Genomic DNA, 18,621 nt, shown 5'->3' with positions numbered 1-18,621 from the left:
TTTTGCGGGTTTTTTGGATTGAGTGATTTGGGGGAATTTCGAATATTGATTATTCTTATCGGAAATTTCAATTTCAAAACAGCTCACACTCAAAAAAATTTACTTATAGATTATATTGGGTTGTAAATGATCAGTGCAGAAAAGATAGATTGGAAGGCATCAATAACATTTATCTACATAGAAGACATTGAGTATCGTACATACATCTAATATAGTATTTTATGGAAGAAAAATAATCTCCAAGTTCAATGATCTCCTAATTCATTCAAAAAATAAACAGCAAATAGGTAAAAAAAAATTCAACATTGCTCCTCCCTGAATCTCCGAGAAAAAACATTATTTCTACATTCGTGCAGAGATTTCCTAAATTACCTCTATTTACTCGGTAGAAATAATGTTTTTTCTAAGAGCAGATAATGAAGTGAAGGTCACCCACATATGTCTCCATCACAAATGAAGAATTATTCTGCACTGATGACAGACTCACATGTGGATGACCGTCACTCCATCTCTTAAACGAGCAAAATATAGATAGCACCGATGAGACGATGCAGAGCATCGATATCAGCCGCTTCAGAATTATCCCCGATTCCTGCCTCAGTGAACGAAGGCTTGGATTTAATGTGGTAAAGCACGAGGTAAGAATTTATATTTTTAGTCTTCATAGGGTATCTTTCCCAGGTGATCTTCAGGATATCAGAGATGCGTTCCAAGATAAAAACCAGAGAGGCTCTAGAGAGTTTCTCAGTAATTTCCAAGCACTTGTAGTACTCGTGGAACTTCTCGATCGCGTTCGGATCGAAGTATGCTCTGAATGCTTCGCTGTAATTCGCCATGAGCATGTTCTTGGGAGTATCGGTGGACCGCGGGAGACGTTTGTTCAGGGTTGGGTACAGTTCCCTCGCTCTCGCGGTGGCAGTTGCGACTTTTGGATCCTCCGAGATCTTCAGACTCTCGATGTTGAGGACTAGGTCATCCACAGCGGGTGATTCCTCACCAGATTCAATGGCGGTGGATGCAAATTCGTTGGGAATTATGCCTTTGCTCTTGAGTAGTTCTCTCATCGCACCTGCGGCTTCCTGCTTCGCTTGCTTTTTTGTGAGAGCCGTTGCGCTGACACTCAAATTCCCAATTAAACATTCTACGGTGAATAAAGGCCTGTGGCTTGGGCCAGTGCTGGATTTCTCCAAGTACACCGGCTGCTGCATTTTACGAATTGCACACAGTTCCTGTGGAAATATTACCAATTCTAGATCATTTTCTTGTTGCGGAATATCTCACGACCTGAGGATTTTCATTATTTTCATAATTATAAATACATTAATTCCTTCGTTTAATTCATTTACAATTTATTCGTAATTCCAGAATTTGGAGTTATTATGAAAATTTGGAGAAATAAAATGTAGTGAAGCTACTTTTAGATTTATTTCACAACAGAATAGCGATAATCAGTGCGCAATAATCCGGATACTTTCGCAAGAACATCGAAATACGCCGAGACTTTAGGTTCCTGCTCTCATGATATAAACAAAGTTAATCCGTTATAAATGAAGAAATAAATTTACTCTATTAAATGCGATAAATCGAATGTTACACATTACTAAATCTATTCAATGAATATGAAAGCCCACATATAATTCAAATCGCTCAGGTAGTCAAATAATTCGATAGAAATAGAATTTATCTCGGAATAACACAATAATCTAGATTCGATTATTTGATTTTGACGTATTCCTCATTTATTGTAGAAGAATAATGAGCAGAGGTTTCGATAGCAATAAAAATTCCGAATCCCTTGATAAGAGAAATTTAATTAATAACAGATATCGAGTCAGAGCATATAGATCGATACGTACGTTTAATTTTCCAATGTGATTAATGACAGATCCAGGCGACGCGCAGGCCACTTCAGTTGGAGTAATGATCTTCTGGACAGCTGGTGAAGATGGAGCTAAAAATTTTAATTCCTCATGGATGATAGTGTAGTTGTATTTTTCGTTGAGGAGCTTAATCATGTTTCCAGCTGCGCATTGCTTAGCTGTCTTTTTGTTTGAAGCCGCTCCGTCGGCTGACAGACCCATGCACTCGCATCTGATAATAAAATGAGGAGTTTCTCCATAATCGAAAGGTATATCGGTGTAACGTGGAATACTTCCATGAGACTTTTGGATGAACTCTTGAAGTGCTGAGATTGAAGTCTTCGCCATTCTGCGATAAAATTACAGAACAATTTGCATATATTTCTCATCTGATAATTTCATTTCAAATTATGGACTACATTATCACTACATTATGGACTAATATAATTCAATAAGATAATATAATTAGAGACTATAGACTACATTAGAAAATTATCAATTCAAACGGTAATTCCTTACCTTTCCCTCGATTTGATCACAGGAAAAAATGAACAATGGAAATTAAATTCTAGGAAGTAAATTAAATTTTAAAAACTCTTTTATTTAGGAAAGTCATACGAAATAACAAAACCTTGAACAAATTCTAACACGAATAAATATTTATCCTCAATCTAACCTCAATAGAAATTTGAACAGATTAGAAAAAAATTCAAATAATCAAAATTGAGCGAAAAAATTATCTTAAGTTAAAAACATTTTTTATTATAATAATTGCAAGTGCATTAATCAACCGGTGGAAAAACTGCGAGAAAGTATATAATAACCGGGAAAACTGGAGTTTTTATGGATTTTATGAAAAAAAAACTGGATTTTATGAAGAAATCGCGGATTGAAAAGGGACGAGAAAACGAACCTTATCTACTCAGATGAAACACGCGCTACCAATAATTGGAATCGCTAAGGAATCAAAAAAAAAACACAAAACTATCGAACGACACAATACTGATTATAAATGAAGAACACTAGGACGAGCTTTTGGTGTGAACGGGCTGATGCAACCACTTGGAGTGACAGGAAGACTAGAATGATCTTCTGTGGACGAGAGGCTTCTGCAGTAAAGGCAGGAATCAGTGATTGAAGTACGTGGCCTTCTCCAATTGACTAGCTTCTTCACATTGACAAGCCCCAGGGAATACCAGACCCCCTGAAGCATCACTGCAGTCCTCATGTTTCAATGTCGAAATCATTTTTCCACAGGAGTATACCACCAAGAAAACAACCTAATTAGAACGAATAATAACTTAACTATTAAAATTCCTGACTACATTACCATAATTATAGTTTCATAATCGAAAAATCGTCTTGATTTCTCATAATTTCGTCCAAATTTCCACTGCACCATGTATCACGCGACTATCATGATGCACAACACTAAAGAGGATTGACTAAAGTAGAGGCTCAGTTCTGGGGGTTGGAGTAACCACAGCGGCATCGTAGTACTGCACCCCAAGAGAGGGAGGACGCCACACGCAATGGAGGTGTCTATCCGTCAGCAAGACTCGGTAACTGCCTCAGTAGCAGTCCCGCTGTCAGAAGGACCAGTCGACGAGGTGTAAGAGTATTGTTTCATTAGTATATTTCTTCAATATATTGAATATATCCGCACCTTGCGATATAAATAGTAAAACAAATCGTAAATTATAAAATAGCACTCCAGATAAAAAATTGCAAAGAAAATTATATTGAAATAGATTTTTATTTAAAAGCATCTCCACAGCACATCGCACTAAACATTGGTCTAATAGTTAAAATTAGATTCGGTCTTCTCCACCTGAAAATATCGTTGAGATTGTGATGTTTCCAGGGGATCCAACAGTATTCCCCTCAAGCTACCCCCATTTGATTAATATAATTCGGGTCGAATAATCTTACCATTATTCCTTAGATCAATTTTCAGTGGTTGGATCACCCTACGTAATGACTAGGTTAGTAGAACATTTCATGCAATCATTTTTTGTCGCTCTCGACAGACATTTCAAAATCAATAGTATAAAAAACATGAAATTATTCACAATATTGTTGAAAAATGTTTTCAACTCAATTTTTACGTCGTTATAACAAATATTCAATTCACGTAAATGCAATAGCATTCGCTTTGGCAGTTAATTTTTCATATTGATTTTCAATAATATCAATTATCAGGAATAAGGATTTACTGTACCAATCGTAACTTATTCTGAATGTGAATTACCGAGAAATAGAGAATACCGAGTGAATACAATATCTTGATTACAATAATCTTAATCATAAATCTCGAATAGTTGAGAATTTCGTTAGAAAGCTGAACTAGGGGAGAGTGGGCCAACATTATTTATTCTTATTGCACATTTTGGACAATTGGATTAATCCACATCCATAATAAATTTGATAAAGCTGAAAGCACAGGCATCAATTATCACTTTTCACTCTCTGTCACCATCTCCCCTACAATTCGTCTTTCTCCTGATCACAAATCCTATCATAATCCTTAGACATTCCAGAACAACTTCGACAATTAAATAATTTCATCATTCGGACGTATCAACTGGAGGGGAGGGCCAAGCTCTGATTGAGGCCGTCTCTCTCTGACACTCTGAAAAATTCTCTCTCATCAATCAATTAAGTAAATTTGATTCTTTCTTACGTTAATACAGAAATATATTTATGTACATGTACGTATAAAGTATAAATCTAGTTCAGTCCGGGAAAAATAACGCAATAAATTCACTCAATCAAATTACACCGCGGCCCCCTATTAATAAAAGAAAGTGTGGAAAATAAAAAAATGAAAAAAAAAAATGCGACTGAGCTGCCATAGGACTCTAAGCACCAGGAAAATCATCACAAGCGGAGGACGAGTCATTTATTGAATCGTATTAAACTACGAGAATATCATTCATTGAGTTTTTTCAATTCATTCATTCACTCTGAAGTTGTGAAATTTTTTGTGTTTCAACTTCACCAGCGAATTCGGAGTTGTCACGTTATTTAAAGAAAAAATAATTCAAAAACTTCGAGTTATACTGTCGAAGTAGATAAGCTGCACTCTCGACGATTGCTGAGTGGAAAAAAATGAATTTCACCTCGCTCTCACTCTGAACAGATTGAACAACTTCATCAACGATCAACATTAGATTCTCTAAAGAAAAAACGATATATCATCTCACTATATTTAATTTCTCCTCGCTAGAGTTGATCTCTAGAAATGCAGGAATTATTTATCGTCTTCAGCTTTCATCGTTCTCTCACAGTGAGAAAAATTTGAGGAAAGTCTGCGGTGGGATGGGTACGTGGAGGGAGGATTGGTCGACGTCAGCGAGTTTCTCTTGAAATGCGGGATCCTGGTCAGCGATGCAGGGATGACCCAGCGATCGCCAGAAGAGGCAACGGCAATTCCGACATAATTGGATCATCTCTGCGTATTCCTCGCGAAGTCCAAAAGATCTTTTTTCAAGAGATAAAATCAATATTTTATATCCTTTGACCATTCAATTTTTCTAACAACCCCAGATATTTATGAGAATCGCAAAATAATGCTTACCTTCGAGCTAATGTGAAGATAGTCTTCCAATCCTTCCCAGGATTGTTCTGCATTGTTGTTGCAATCTGTTGCGATGTGAAATGATATTGTGCAAGCTCTCGCCATATTCTCTGTTCCTGGGCAAGAACCGCGAGGTGCTCGCAAGCCTCCGAGGAGGCCTCGATGTCCCGTGGATCACTGAGACGCAGAAGAACTTCCCTCCGACACTCGGCAGGCAAATCAGCCCATTGAGGATGCTGTTCTTCATCCGGCTGGAAAAAATTGACATCAATTATTATTTCAAAACATCAACAAAAAAAAGATCGAAAACCGAAGTCGACAGAAAAATTACGTAACTCACGTAAAAATGAATTATAAATACAGAAATATCTGTCTTTCTCAATCCATTGAGAAATACTTTCAAATTGAGAAAAACTACGGATTCGAATGGAAATATTAATCTGTCGTCTGGGAGTTTCTCTCCATTTTCCGTAGAAATCATAAAAATGGAAATTTCACGTCTCACGATTACGTGAGTTGTCACGTAATTTATTCTCAACTTTTTCCTCTCTGTCCGCGTAATCCTTACCTGAGTTATCGTGATGGAAGACGCAATGTGGAGGATTCGGTCGAGTGCAGCTTTGTGTTTCTCCCAGAGGATGACTGAACCGAGGGGTCGCCCGCCCCAGCAGCATCCAGCGCTGAAGGCACGTACGCGTTCAATCAGTCTACGGAGTTTTCCCGTTTGCTGTTGCGATAAGGAAACTGAAGACAAAGCGAAACGATATTCCACCCTATTACTTTACTCTTACTAGACAAAAGAATCCCTTTATCATGAGGAAAAACACACATTCGTCTGGACTTTGAGGACTGGAAATCCGGGGAACTGACGTTTTCACTCATCTCAAGAGCTTCCCCCTCAAAATAACAGAGAAAAATTAAACTTCTGATATTCATGATTGAATCGAGATTTTTAAACGTTTTCTCCTTGAATAATCAAGACAATAATTATACTGAGAAAACTTACGAGCGGAATGTAATTGAGTTTTCAAGGATTTTCTCCAGTTTTCAATGATCTTTGAATTTATTTCAAGTTCGATGGAGTAATTTTAATGAATTTACCTTCTAATGCAACTTCCTCTAACATATTAAAGAGAACCCGCTGGGCACAACCACTCAAACCCCCCATGGTGTGGCTGACCAACAGGTCCAACAGTCTGACAATGTAGTTGAAACGTCGACAATCGTGAACAGCTGACAGAAAATCGAGTCTCTTGAGTGCATCGCTGAGTCCATTAAATCCGGCAATCTGTCAAAATGAGGAAGCCATCATGGAAAAATTATTCGACAAACAATATTCCACATGAAGGTATGAGGAATAGCGAGTAGCAGAGTAGATTGCCGATTTTTCTGAAAATATCCCCTTTGACATTTTATCCTTTTTTAATGACTCCCAAAACGTCACGATCGCGCAATAATTTTCCTGTGTATTTTACCATTTTTCTTGAATTCTTAAAACTTTAGAAAAACATATGAAAATTATTGCACGTTCATAAAAATTCGTGGCTCATGAAATAATGATTAAAATAATATATTTTTTCATGTGAGTCCCATCAATAATTTGAGAGAAAAATTTCCAAAACTTGAATTTTGGAAAAATGGGGTTGAACATCATCAAATCAATTATTCCTGGATATTCAGTTTGCCGATGCTAGACCGAAAATCCTCACGTCCTGAGGAGCAAATGTGAGATCTAAATTTAGCGAGATTTAACACCGGAAGAGTCACTCACCTCGCGGGTACACTTCAGGGTTATATGACAGTGTGGTTGGACGGCATTTTCTGGAGAATAAAAGAAAATCAGTGGTGAAAAAAATTTCCCCTCTTGTATTTCCCGGACTAATTTCATTCGCCATTTTTAGACTCACCTTTTTTCTTCTCCTTCTCTTTTTCCCGCTTGTCTCCCTCTTTATCGGTTCTGGAAGTCAGGGGAAAAAAACTTTATTACTCATGCACTCCTGAGAGTCACTCGTGAAAATGTGAAAAAGGCGTTTCTAGTTTAAAGAGCTGACGTCAATAACATCCGGCCAATGTCAATTCGTCCTTTGGATTGAAATAAACAGGATTATACAATTTTATAAATTGTGCTCATCTACCCTGAGATAAATAGACGAATACATCTGACTGATTGATAATGACATCAATTTCGATTTTATTGCCACTAGCTGAGGACTTTGAGCACCTCATGATTTAGATATCTGCAGTATCTGAACCAAAAAGGTCACTCCCCTCTCCCGACATTCATTAGAATTTCACTCATCACATCTTCCTCTCTCCACTTCCTCGTTCATCCTCATTTTTAATATTCCTCACATGACTAAGAGCATGAAAAAAAATTGTAGAGTGCTCATGTCCCCTCATTATACCCCGGAGTAAACAGACCGCAGAGCCTTCCCATCATGCCCTTCACTATCAAAGAAATAACTTTCGTAAGTTCTCATTTGGAAATCTCTCAATTCCCCTGAATTTCCACATGATGAAAAACTTAATTGCATGAATTTTTAAATTACACACGCGTGTAGAGGATATATGCGAGTTGTTGAGAGGTCGTACTAGCAGCAGACGCCGTTCCATGTCAACGAAGACCTTGGGTTGATCCGATTATGCGTCGCTACCCAGAGGAAAACCTCGTGTGCGTTTCATCCCGTGGAACGTTAATTCTTGCGGTTGGATATTGCGCAACATATCATGACATCCCATTTCGTTGCGATTCAATGGCTCCTTTAAACTTGTACCAGCCAATTGTCCTGACGGTTTTATTTTTTTTATTTAATTGGAAAACATCCTTGGCCCAGGACAACCCAGTGACCTAGTTTTTCCCATCGGGTCAAACCGATATATGGGATTTCACTCATACCCCTCCAATCCCTGGAGATTGGCAGTCTCAAGGCTGGGGATTCTCCTCTTGTCTCCGGGGTGATGGCTTGCACGTGACCAATAATTCATTACAACAATTACCGAACACACAAATCTGTTTTTATCCTCTTTTCCGCACCGAAGAGATATTAAAGATCTCTTTAAGTTTAATCGCTGCTTTGGATTTATTTTTTATATAGTCTGTGGGAATTAAAAAAATATATCCCATTGGCTCGTATATTTTATATATTTTATATATTTTTAAAACTGCAAATTCTATCCAAATATTCCGCGACAACTGAAAGAATGGAAAATATTGATATGGAAATTCATACAAATTACAGAATTTCTCATTCTTTGTACCAAGAACTTCTTACGAAAATTCTTGAACCGAGAGCTCCTGAACGATAAAAACTGGGCAATAAAATAGTGAAACGAAGTCGAATCCTTTCGACATTATCCCCAGACTAATGCCGATTGCCCCAGTAGCAAGATAACGATGCAATAAAATTCATCCCGACAATCATCCCAAAGAAAGTGCGACGCCAGCGGCTACGACCATTTTTGACATTCCAAAAAAAACAAAACCAGCACCATAATCGACGAATAGCCAATACATCTCACCTTAATCAATCTTAATTCTCCCAACAATGCAATTGCACTTTGTTCACCATTTTCCCCACCATATTGTGGCAACAACCGGAAGCACCAAAATCCATGAAAATCGCGAGTTCTCGCCCCGATGAAACCCTCTCACCACCCACCTCAAAAATAAACCTAACAAACCCAAAAAAAAAATAGAATAAAAAAATAAACCGATTAAATCAAGGATAAATCCCCTAACGTAAACATCGGTGAGTAAACAAAGATGTCGACATGATCAATCCAACAGCTGTGATTCAACGAACAAAGAGCATCTCTCACCCCAACCCCCAATTCCCCCAAACAAAGGTAATTTTCCCAGAAAATGGCGACGTTAAATTCACTCACCGAATCAGCAATGAAAGTGTCTTGTTATTAGCACACTCGAGTATTTTCTTCTTCTCCCATCCCTCGACTGTTTTAACCCACTCCTCACCGGGGCTCCTCCAGTCCTTGGAGATGAACGGCATGACACGATAAAAAATAAATAAATAAATAAATTCTTCTTGTATTCCAGGTGTTGACAATTCCTCGAAGGAGTCTTCCGCGAGTACGGAGTGTTTTGTATCTCCTCACTCGCGGGACTGATGGCTACTGCCAATTTATCCTCATGCGCATGGCTCTGTTACCGTGACGTCAGCATCAGCTGGCCACTGCGTCGACGGTGTCGTCGGTGTCGTCGCAACTGTCAAAACTGCATTACCTCGGGAGTCACATCCCCAGATGTCTCTGACAACTTACCAGTCAACATCCAGTCACCGATTATTTCTTGGAATTCAGGGAACCCCGAGAGGTGGAGACGTCAAACATTTTCCCCCTGAAGACGACGATCTACGTTTCGACGTCCCTCTCGTGTCCACCTCGTCGTGTTGTGTTAGGTTTCATCGGTTTTATCGGTCTCATCGGCTCGTTGGGGCCACAGATTTACTCACTGTGTCACTGTGAAATGAAAAATAAGGAAAACTCTCCGAATTGTCGACAAGTGGAAAATTTCGAGTGACGAATACACCCTCCGGGAATAGAGGCCTAACGTCGCACCCGCGGCACCGAGACTTGCGTCAGCTGGACAGTGGGATTCGGAACAGCGGAACATCTCGATGTTTCTTTTTTTATTCTATTTATCATCTTTTTTTTACTCGGAATTTTGCACGCTGGATCACGAGTGTGTGTGAGAGTTTGATGGCCGCATCTCGACGCCTTATTTTATTGTTTGAGTGAGACAAAACACGGATTTAACGCTGTGCGGTGTGAATAGACTCTCGGGGCCAGGGTGTCGTCGACGTTAATTTGTGGTCGAGTGTGACCTGTCGTTGGGAATTTTTAAATCGTGATTTATTTTTTCGAGTAATCCCGAGGACCGAGGGATAGGTCGATCGAAGGTGGGCGGGGCGGGAGGAAAGGTGAATTGAGATATTTTTTTGTTTAAACAGACTATTCAGCCCGGACGATGAAAATAGGATTCAATTGAGCCAACTACGTCATTGAACTGGTTTTTCAGTGGATGTTGGAAGTAAACAATTTATGGTGATTGTCAAGTGATCGACGGTTGGGAGAAACGGGAGAAACGGTTACGTCGGTGTGAAATTGTGGATTGGTATTGTTTAGCCTCGTGTAGTGATTCCTCGAGGACTCCTTTTATTTTCTTCAGGTTCTGGGGGTGATTGTAAGGTTGAGGGGTACAGGAGTTGAGGTCATGCTTGGTCAACACAAATGACAGGACGGGGGAGAAACCGACAGGGGAGACAGTGGAAGCAGCTATCGCCAAGGCTGACCTAGCACAAAGGTATGGTTGAATAGTTCTAGATAAGGGATTTTTGTTGGGGTGATAACGAGTGACAGGGGTGGTATCTTCCGTCGGGTTCACGACTTCTCATCGGCCAACTCTGGGCGGGTTTATTTTTACGGAGAGTCGTACATATTTTATCACGAAGTGCTAGTATTGGGATAGGCATGAGTTGATAAGGAAATATCTGAAGAGAAGTTAGGTATCGAATTAATTGTTTTCGAATGGGATATATTGTAAGGCAAAAAGGGATTGATTTCGTTGTCGATCAATTGATCTTTATTTTTAGGGTACGCAAAGTTTTATTGTTCTGTCAGTTTTTGAATTATGAGATTCTTGACACGAGGAAAGAGGGACTTCTCTGAGGAATTTTCTTTTTCAGGATAAAGTAGGGTAAGTGCGTTTTTTTTTTTTCGAGGGTAATTTTTCGTAGATGTCTTGGGAGTGAACGAGAGGAGTGCACATTTTCATGTGAATTTTTTTGTAGCTCTCATGTTCCTCTACAGATCGTGTATGTCGGGAAAATTTTATTATCCTCTTTTAGTTTCGAAATATTATCTAAAACTGACGTACACACTTGAATTATAATTTTCATTAAATTCATTTCCGCCGGATTATCCACTAAGACCGCCCTTGAACCGCTGTTTAAATGTCTCTGAACTGTATTTTAATTGAAGTTTAATAGCGAAGCGAATATATTGGTCGACTCGTGTTATAGTGGTCTCAAGGGGAAAGCCACAAGTTACACTTTAGCAGTATCCTGTCTTTGAAATTAATTCCCTGTGGGTTCCTAACTAATCGAACAGCATGGGGTGGAGAAGCTCGAGAATAGGAAAAAGAAAAGAAGCGAATGCTTCCTGAAATGGATGAAATACTGGGGTAGGAAGCATGTCGGAATTCAATCGATATACTATCCCTGATTCATTTCCCCGATGAGTGGAATGTTAAAAATTCCGCGAACGATGCGAAAGCAGGAGCAGAATGCATTCTACTCTAATTATCGCACGGCTATTTCTCATGGTACTCATTATTACGGATTATTAATTACTTGTACTATCCTGGGGATTTTCCAATGGTAGTAGAAAAACATGGGGAGTAAAAAATGAAATGAAATTGGAATTGGGTGGAATGGGGAGAATCTCGAGACGGTCAATACTCGTAATAGGATTTATCTTCGAGAAATTATGTCTCGACGTACAGCGGAAGTTTTACGGAGGATTATTATCGGATGTCAATTCATCTTGAATTAGCATTCCACTGTGAATTAACCTTCGCCTATAGGTGCAATCCTCTGCTGCAGTGGCACTTGTACATTTCTTCGTGAAATCTGCAGTACTCGGTAAATTCCTCTCATTCATCCCCTATTTCTCTCCCCAATGGAATGAATCTCCGTCGTTATTTCCTGCATTTTCCAATATCCGTAAACGAGTCAATCTGCATTTTAATTTTTTCCCTTGACACGACCTGCCATCGATCTCCAATAGAGAATTTCATATATTTTTTTTTTTCCCCTTCCATCCAATTATGAATTCATCCCCGGTTGTGCCACTTCAATTACAGGTTTTTCCATATTTATATTCTCAACTTGGAACTAAATGAATTAATTAAATGTCAAACTCTTGATCCTGAATTCAATGAATATGTCGTAGTTGCGCGATGCATCGGCGATTGGGGCACAGCAATTACGATGGAAAAATTGCTGGTCTTTATGACCTTGAGGAGACCCTGGGCCGTGGTCATTTTGCTGTTGTCAAATTGGCCCGTCATGTTTTTACGGGTGAAAAAGTTGCGGTGAAGGTTATTGATAAGAGTAAATTGGATGAAGTCTCCAGGGCTCATCTCTTCCAGGAGGTAAACAATCATTTTATTTTTTTGTTTTTTTCCTTTTGGTGGATTTTATCCTCTGAAAGCACAATGAGATGGAATTTCGTGGAATTTCAGGGACAGATATTGGAGGATTTTTAGAGGTCCAATTGAATTTGTTGAATGCTTCAGGAAATTTGTGGTTTATGTGGGAAATTTGGCGAGGTTGAGGTTTTCTCATATTTTAGGGATGACGAACCGACGATGACATGAATTCTGAAGGCCAATTGGAGAATTGAATATAAAATTAAATTTAATTCAGGATACGTTGGTAATTAACTATCATAAAATGAAAATCCGTATTTCCAGTCAATTCTCCATAATTGGAATAATGATGAGTTTGGCGTACATTGGGGAAATTAAATATTTCATTGCTTTTAATCCTGGGTGAATTAATATTTCCAGATATTAGTTTGAATTTCTCCGAATTTTTGGGAATTAGCAGTCATATTAAATCTGTTAAATATTGAATGGTTATTCAATTAAAAAACTTACTTGCAATCTGATAAATTATTTTCCATCAGGCATCTCTCGTTGCTTCAATCGAATTTTATCGTTATCGATTTGACGGTACAAATCGCCACTAATTTCCTGATTTTGTCGACTATTATTAATTCAATTGAGAATTCCAGAACAGTCCCTCAAATATCCAATACTCCCACACAAATGTTTTCCAAACTAAAAATCCTTTTGCCATTCACAGAGAAAGATATTCAGTATAAATTACGGAGCGCTCTGAAATTCCGTAACAATTCCGCAAAATTTGCTTTAATCACATTTAATTGGGGAATTATCCGCATATACGTAATTTCAATAGAATATTTTCCAAAATTTTTTATCACCCCAAGTGCAATATTCACCGGAATATTTTTTTCTGCCTTGAATTATTGAAAATTGACAAATAGTTAATTAAAATAACTTAGAGAATAATTGAATATTTAATCCTTGATTTTGAAAAATTCGCCGAAAATTTTCTATCACTCGAAGTAGAACGTTAAAAACCGCAAATAAAACATGAGCCCGTAAAAAATCCCATCAGGTAAGATGTATGAAGCTGGTGCAGCATCCGAACGTCGTTCGACTTTACGAAGTCATAGACACCCAGACAAAGCTCTACCTCATTCTGGAGTTGGGCGACGGTGGAGACCTTTACGACTACATCATGCGTCATGACAGCGGTCTAACTGAGGAGGTACTGTATCTAGCCAGAAGCCCTGACACAGTCATAAAGACACACATCCCCTTTATACTCACCCTATATATTATTATTATTTTTTTTTTATACCTGTCATTTCAGCTTGCAAGAACGTACTTCAGGCAGATTGTGAGGGCAATCTCGTACTGCCACCGTCTTCACGTTGTGCACAGAGATTTGAAGCCCGAAAATGTTGTATTCTTCGAGAAACTTGGTACTGTAAAACTCACGGATTTTGGCTTCAGTAATAGATTCTGCCCGGGACAAAAATTGGAGACATCCTGTGGCTCGTTGGCTTACTCCGCACCGGAGATACTACTCGGTGATAGTTATGATGCACCAGCAGTTGGTGAGTACTTTCTTTATGATTTATTCATAAGTAGTCAAGTATTATATTTTTTCAATAAAGCTTACAGTCTATGTTTCACTCTTTTCTATAATATTCTCCTTCTTTAAGTAACCAGGAATAATTCCATCCTTTTTTTTTTCATTTTTTTAATTAAAAAAAATTATTATCATTTTATTGCCATCCACGAGGTACGAATACATGAAATCAACCGTTGATTGGTTGGAAGATTCGATTAATCCGAATTAAATCATTGGCCTTATATTATATTAAAATTCAATACCAGAATTTAATAGAGCGCCGGAAGGAACGCGAGGTAAAGGGGCACGACGTTAATTGCTTTAAAAATTGTTTTGGGTTTCAGCTCTCGGGTTGTGAAACGTGTACAGTAAAAAAAATGGTGTCAATATTTTTTCAGACGTTTGGTCGTTGGGGGTGATCCTGTACATGCTAGTCTGTGGCCAAGCGCCATTTCAAGAAGCCAACGACAGTGAAACATTAACAATGATAATGGACTGCAAATATTCGATACCATCGCACGTGTCGGAGGAGTGCAAGAGACTGATAGCAAAAATGTTAGTGCGAGAGCCGGAGGGTAGGGCAAACCTTGAGGAAATAGCCAGTGATCCATGGCTCGGTATATCAAATGACACAGACTCGGACACTGTCGAGGCACTACCCCTTGTGTCGAGGCAGCAAGTATCAGAGGAGCATCATAATTTAATTATAACGAAAATGGTCAATGGTAATATTGCAACGAAGGAGGAGATACTCGATGCACTCGATAAAAACGAGTATAATCATATCACAGCAACGTATTTTCTACTGGCTGAACGGAAATTGCGAGCTCAAAGGCAGGAGCTCGATGCCAAGGCTCGCCCTGAACTGTTGAACGTCAGCTCACGGTGAGTTACAAAATAAAATAACAACAACAATAATAATACACAAATAAATTATAAATGGAAGCCCTGATTATTTTTTTTGTGGGATTAACGAAGAAATTTAATTATTTTGATCGACTTATTGCGAGTGACTCGTGTCAATCAAAGCCTTACTAAACATAATTATGAATGTGTGAATGTGAATGCAGAGAATAATTACAGAGGAAAAAAGGAGAGAAGCTAATGATTTTCATTGATATTTTTTCATTGAAGAGCTCAATGAGGAATTATTATTTATATGAAAAAAAATTTTATTAAATTATTTTTACAGTCGAAGCCACGATCTCAACGTAAATGATCTGCGAGTCGATCAAAACTCACTTGGCAGTGTAAATCAATCACACCTGACAGTCCCTCGTACCCCAGGAGACGTACCCCAGGTAACTAGTGATACGAACATATACCGAGCATATCATCGAGCCTAGCCTTAAGCAATCAACCAACGAAAAAAATACATATATATCTGAGCCAAAAATGTACATAAACTGTTGCTGATACTGTCTCAAATTGTAAATCAAAATCCCCAATAAAAGCCCTGCGACAATATCCGTGGAGTTATCCCCCCTGAAACGCATGCAAAACCACTCAACAAAAAACAGACACTCTCTTCGTTTCCAGAACGTTCGAATCCGCAAATGCAGTATCGTCCAGGAAGAGGAGGACGAGGACGACGTGTCCTCGTGTTCAGGTCGTGACGAGCACGGTAGTAATTCAGCACTGAGTACCTTCAACCGTCGTGGCTCAAGATCGGAGGGAAAATTATCGCACCTCCTGCAGGAGCGTCTGTCCCAGCTGCCAGAGAAACACGTACTGAAGCCACCAGTTCGTCAGCTTCATCCACAAGAGACAAAAGCCTCGCCAAGTCACACATTCACTGTCATCAGAGTGGACGACACAAAGAGCCAAGATACAAGACACTGGAGAGAAGTCACTGGCCCAGAAGTAAAACCCAAATCGGTAACAGACTGTTTTAAATCTTCTGGCCCAAGCAACAAGTGGCGAATCGAGCGTTCACTCATGACTGACTCGAGCCCCAAAAAATCAGATGATTTTAATCTCGACGAGACACCTACAACAATTCTCACTGAATCCTCAACAGCCCCTTCGCCCCTTCGCTCTCGTACCACTGACACTGTACCCAGATATAAGACAATGCCATCGCCAGTGACAACGGAGCCAGACAATACCCTAAAAGAAATACTCGAGGATGCAGACGGCACTGAGACAAAGCCAGACGATATGTCAGGTAAATGCAGAGTTGTGCGGAGAATTGGATACGAGCAGAAGCGTAATAAATTTCACAAAACACGTACAACTTCATGCTCGAGCTCTGACGCCAGTGATGATGACAGCGAAAGCAGGAAAAAACGTGCTCACAAGTTTGGAGGCACACCTGGTAAGCCTCTACCATCGCGGCGAGACAGTCACGACGACTCGAGTGACTCGCAGGATCCTGGGGGTAATTGTGGTGGTGCCAGGGGATTCAATAATGGTGACAGTGTCCAGGAGGCCGCCACCACAGACACGAGAGGTGGGAATGGTCAGGAGGGCACTGGTAATACCTCGAACTCATCAGGCAGCGGCAAAGCACCAGGTAACACTGATAATCAGGCATTGTCCTTCAGTAGGAGACACAGAGCGGGGATGAGAAGAGCAGGGGAGACTCGATTACGTGAGAGTCAATCATTGAATCGTATAACTGAGGTGCAGGAGGCGGAAACACCCGTGTGTCACTCAGTAGTCAAAACAATTGTTAATCAATCTGTTTCGTCGTCTTCGTCGTCATCGTCGGTATCACGGACTTTGACGATTAATGGCGTGACACAGGTATCTCAGAGCACTGTCCAGCGGGCCAAGGGATTCGGGGCGAGATTATTGCAGGGATGGAGTTTGAGGGGAAGTGCAGATAGTTTCGCTGGGGATGAGAAAAGTGAGGAGAGTAAGGATGAGAGAAAGTCCTTGAGTGTTCTCGATAAGGAGAATAGAGCATCTATAAACAAAAGTGACTGCAAGAGCAGAAAAATTCGACTATTGACGAGGTACTTTGCTGTACACAAGAAACTGTGTGTTCCTCTTCCTGGGTTCTTTGGCAAGGGAAAGAGCTCTCTCTATAAGGCACGATCGTGTGGAAATATATCCAAGGATCGAGTGTCACCGCCATCACCAAAGTCGATGCTACTTTGCGCCCCTGAGGACAAGTGGAGGGGACAGTGGTGTGAGAAGCAGCATCAGCATCGTGGCAGTGATGGTGATATCAATCAGAATTTGGGGCTTGCACAGTTTGTACAAGAGAGTGTTATGGGAAAGGGCTGCACTGGATTACCCCCCATCTGTCATATTCACCTGGGTGATGCCTCAAAGTGCTGCAGCCTTTGTTGATGATGCCCTGAATTATCAGGGGAGACACAAGTGCAATAATTACTGTGAGCCTGAACTTTAACTCTTCGTTGGTAGACAACGATTATTTTTCGGGGGATCGATGTTCCATGAATGTCGGTCAAATATTTCTGGGGCAGTAGAGAAAATGATCGAGATGGGTTGGAGGGGTTTTTTTTTTATCGGGCCATCTGATCACACATCCATGATCTAGTCCATAGATGTATTTTAATCGTTCCAGAGTTTATTAGAATTTTTTTTCTCTTTCGTGTTAACACTGATGGAATTAGCCGAGTATTATTGCGTACGATATTTGGGATCTGGGGTGACTCGTGGTTGGGGGCTTTTTTTTTTTCTGTTTTTTAATTTTCCACTCTTTGATTTATAAACTCGCTCGTTTTCTCTCACTGCGTTGGCGCCGTATTTTTTTTTACCCTTCAGTTGAAATAATTATTCCTCCGTCCCTCGGTGCTTCCTCGTTCTCTTCCCACCTCCACCCCCAACTTATCCTCCCACAACTCTTCTCTCTACTTGTAAGTAAAAATGTAAATTAATAACGTTGAGGCATTGGTGCTGGTTATGAACGCAAGCTTCCAAGTTGTCTCAGATTTATCAATGACTCATGTGGGTTCGTGCACTCGTGGAAAAGCAGTATTTAATTCTGGCATGACGATAATTTTTAAAAATGTGGAAAAAACATTTTTTTTATTAAACCCATGAAAAAAATTGGACTAAACGTACAAGTGCTGCTGTCTCGATATTGTTTCGCGCATTGTTCAGATAATCTCGTCTCATCTCATCCCATTTCCTCCATACAATAGTCTCGAGGATATAAAAGAAAAAAAAATATATAAACGTAATAATAAAAACCATGAAATCTGCGTGAAAAGCAATTACCCGAGTGTTTTTGTTGGCCACCGCTTTGAGAACCCGTTGCATTCTCATTTCTCCCTCTCCCTAATTTTTTATATGCATTAAAAAAAAACGATGGATAAAGCGGTGTGCCACTATACTCCTTGTACGAGCACAGGGATGTTCATATGTACCTATTGTCGAATTATAACGATTACCTACATGTATGTACCGAGCCAGACGTTTACCTAGAAATAATACAACATTTATTTATTATAACAAAATTCAC

General features: G+C 39.5%; 3 protein-coding genes across 5 annotated transcripts; 1 reads left to right on the top strand and 2 right to left on the bottom strand.

Annotated features, from left to right (window-relative positions):
• Positions 1-145: 145 nt before the first annotated feature.
• Positions 146-3,293, bottom strand: LOC105269531 (uncharacterized). Of its 3 annotated transcripts, XM_011309860.1 has the most exons (5): positions 3,190-3,293; positions 2,773-3,139; positions 2,379-2,427; positions 1,857-2,208; positions 146-1,229 (listed from the first exon to the last, which is right to left on the bottom strand). In XM_011309860.1, the coding sequence occupies exons 4-5, from the start codon at positions 2,205-2,207 to the stop codon at positions 513-515; spliced, it is 1,068 nt and encodes a 355-aa protein (XP_011308162.1). In that variant the 5' UTR covers position 2,208; positions 2,379-2,427; positions 2,773-3,139; positions 3,190-3,293; the 3' UTR covers positions 146-512. The 3 variants fall into 3 exon arrangements, with proteins under 3 accessions (XP_011308162.1, XP_011308159.1, XP_011308160.1); XM_011309857.1 differs by having other exon boundaries at positions 2,773-3,293; XM_011309858.1 differs by lacking the exon at positions 2,379-2,427 and having other exon boundaries at positions 2,773-3,293.
• Positions 3,294-3,596: 303 nt separating this feature from the next.
• On the bottom strand, positions 3,597-9,572 carry LOC105269529 (F-box only protein 32). The gene is made up of 7 exons (XM_011309855.1): positions 9,325-9,572; positions 7,347-7,396; positions 7,211-7,260; positions 6,541-6,727; positions 6,008-6,183; positions 5,440-5,690; positions 3,597-5,342 (listed from the first exon to the last, which is right to left on the bottom strand). The coding sequence occupies exons 1-7, from the start codon at positions 9,444-9,446 to the stop codon at positions 5,144-5,146; spliced, it is 1,035 nt and encodes a 344-aa protein (XP_011308157.1). The 5' UTR covers positions 9,447-9,572; the 3' UTR covers positions 3,597-5,143.
• A 220-nt stretch (positions 9,573-9,792) lies between these two features.
• Positions 9,793-18,616, top strand: Snrk (SNF related kinase). The gene is made up of 7 exons (XM_011309856.1): positions 9,793-10,759; positions 12,409-12,610; positions 13,662-13,814; positions 13,920-14,166; positions 14,582-15,068; positions 15,376-15,484; positions 15,723-18,616. Exons 2-7 carry the CDS (start codon positions 12,416-12,418, stop codon positions 17,481-17,483), a joined length of 2,952 nt encoding a protein of 983 aa, XP_011308158.1. The 5' UTR covers positions 9,793-10,759; positions 12,409-12,415; the 3' UTR covers positions 17,484-18,616.
• Positions 18,617-18,621: the final 5 nt, after the last annotated feature.

Source organism: Fopius arisanus, unplaced genomic scaffold, assembly GCF_000806365.1.
Source record: "Fopius arisanus strain USDA-PBARC FA_bdor unplaced genomic scaffold, ASM80636v1 scaffold00070, whole genome shotgun sequence".
Classification (NCBI taxonomy): domain Eukaryota; kingdom Metazoa; phylum Arthropoda; class Insecta; order Hymenoptera; family Braconidae; genus Fopius; species Fopius arisanus.
Note: the sequence above shows the minus strand (reverse complement) of the source record. Positions and strands in the feature narration are given on the sequence as shown.

Coding starts and splice junctions, on each gene's coding strand:
- Snrk (XM_011309856.1), top strand. CDS start 12,416: ATGCATCGGCGATTGGGGCACAGCAATTACGATGGAAAAATTGCTGGT. Junction 13,815..13,919: donor ACAGCGGTCTAACTGAGGAG/GTACTGTATCTA, acceptor CTGTCATTTCAG/CTTGCAAGAACGTACTTCAG. Junction 15,485..15,722: donor CCCCAGGAGACGTACCCCAG/GTAACTAGTGAT, acceptor CTTCGTTTCCAG/AACGTTCGAATCCGCAAATG.
- LOC105269529 (XM_011309855.1), bottom strand. CDS start 9,446: ATGCCGTTCATCTCCAAGGACTGGAGGAGCCCCGGTGAGGAGTGGGTT. Junction 6,728..7,210: donor CCCTGAAGTGTACCCGCGAG/GTGAGTGACTCT, acceptor TCATTTTGACAG/ATTGCCGGATTTAATGGACT. Junction 6,184..6,540: donor AGAGGAAGTTGCATTAGAAG/GTAAATTCATTA, acceptor CTTTGTCTTCAG/TTTCCTTATCGCAACAGCAA.
- LOC105269531 (XM_011309857.1), bottom strand. CDS start 2,207: ATGGCGAAGACTTCAATCTCAGCACTTCAAGAGTTCATCCAAAAGTCT. Junction 1,230..1,856: donor ATCACATTGGAAAATTAAAC/GTACGTATCGAT, acceptor ATATTTCCACAG/GAACTGTGTGCAATTCGTAA.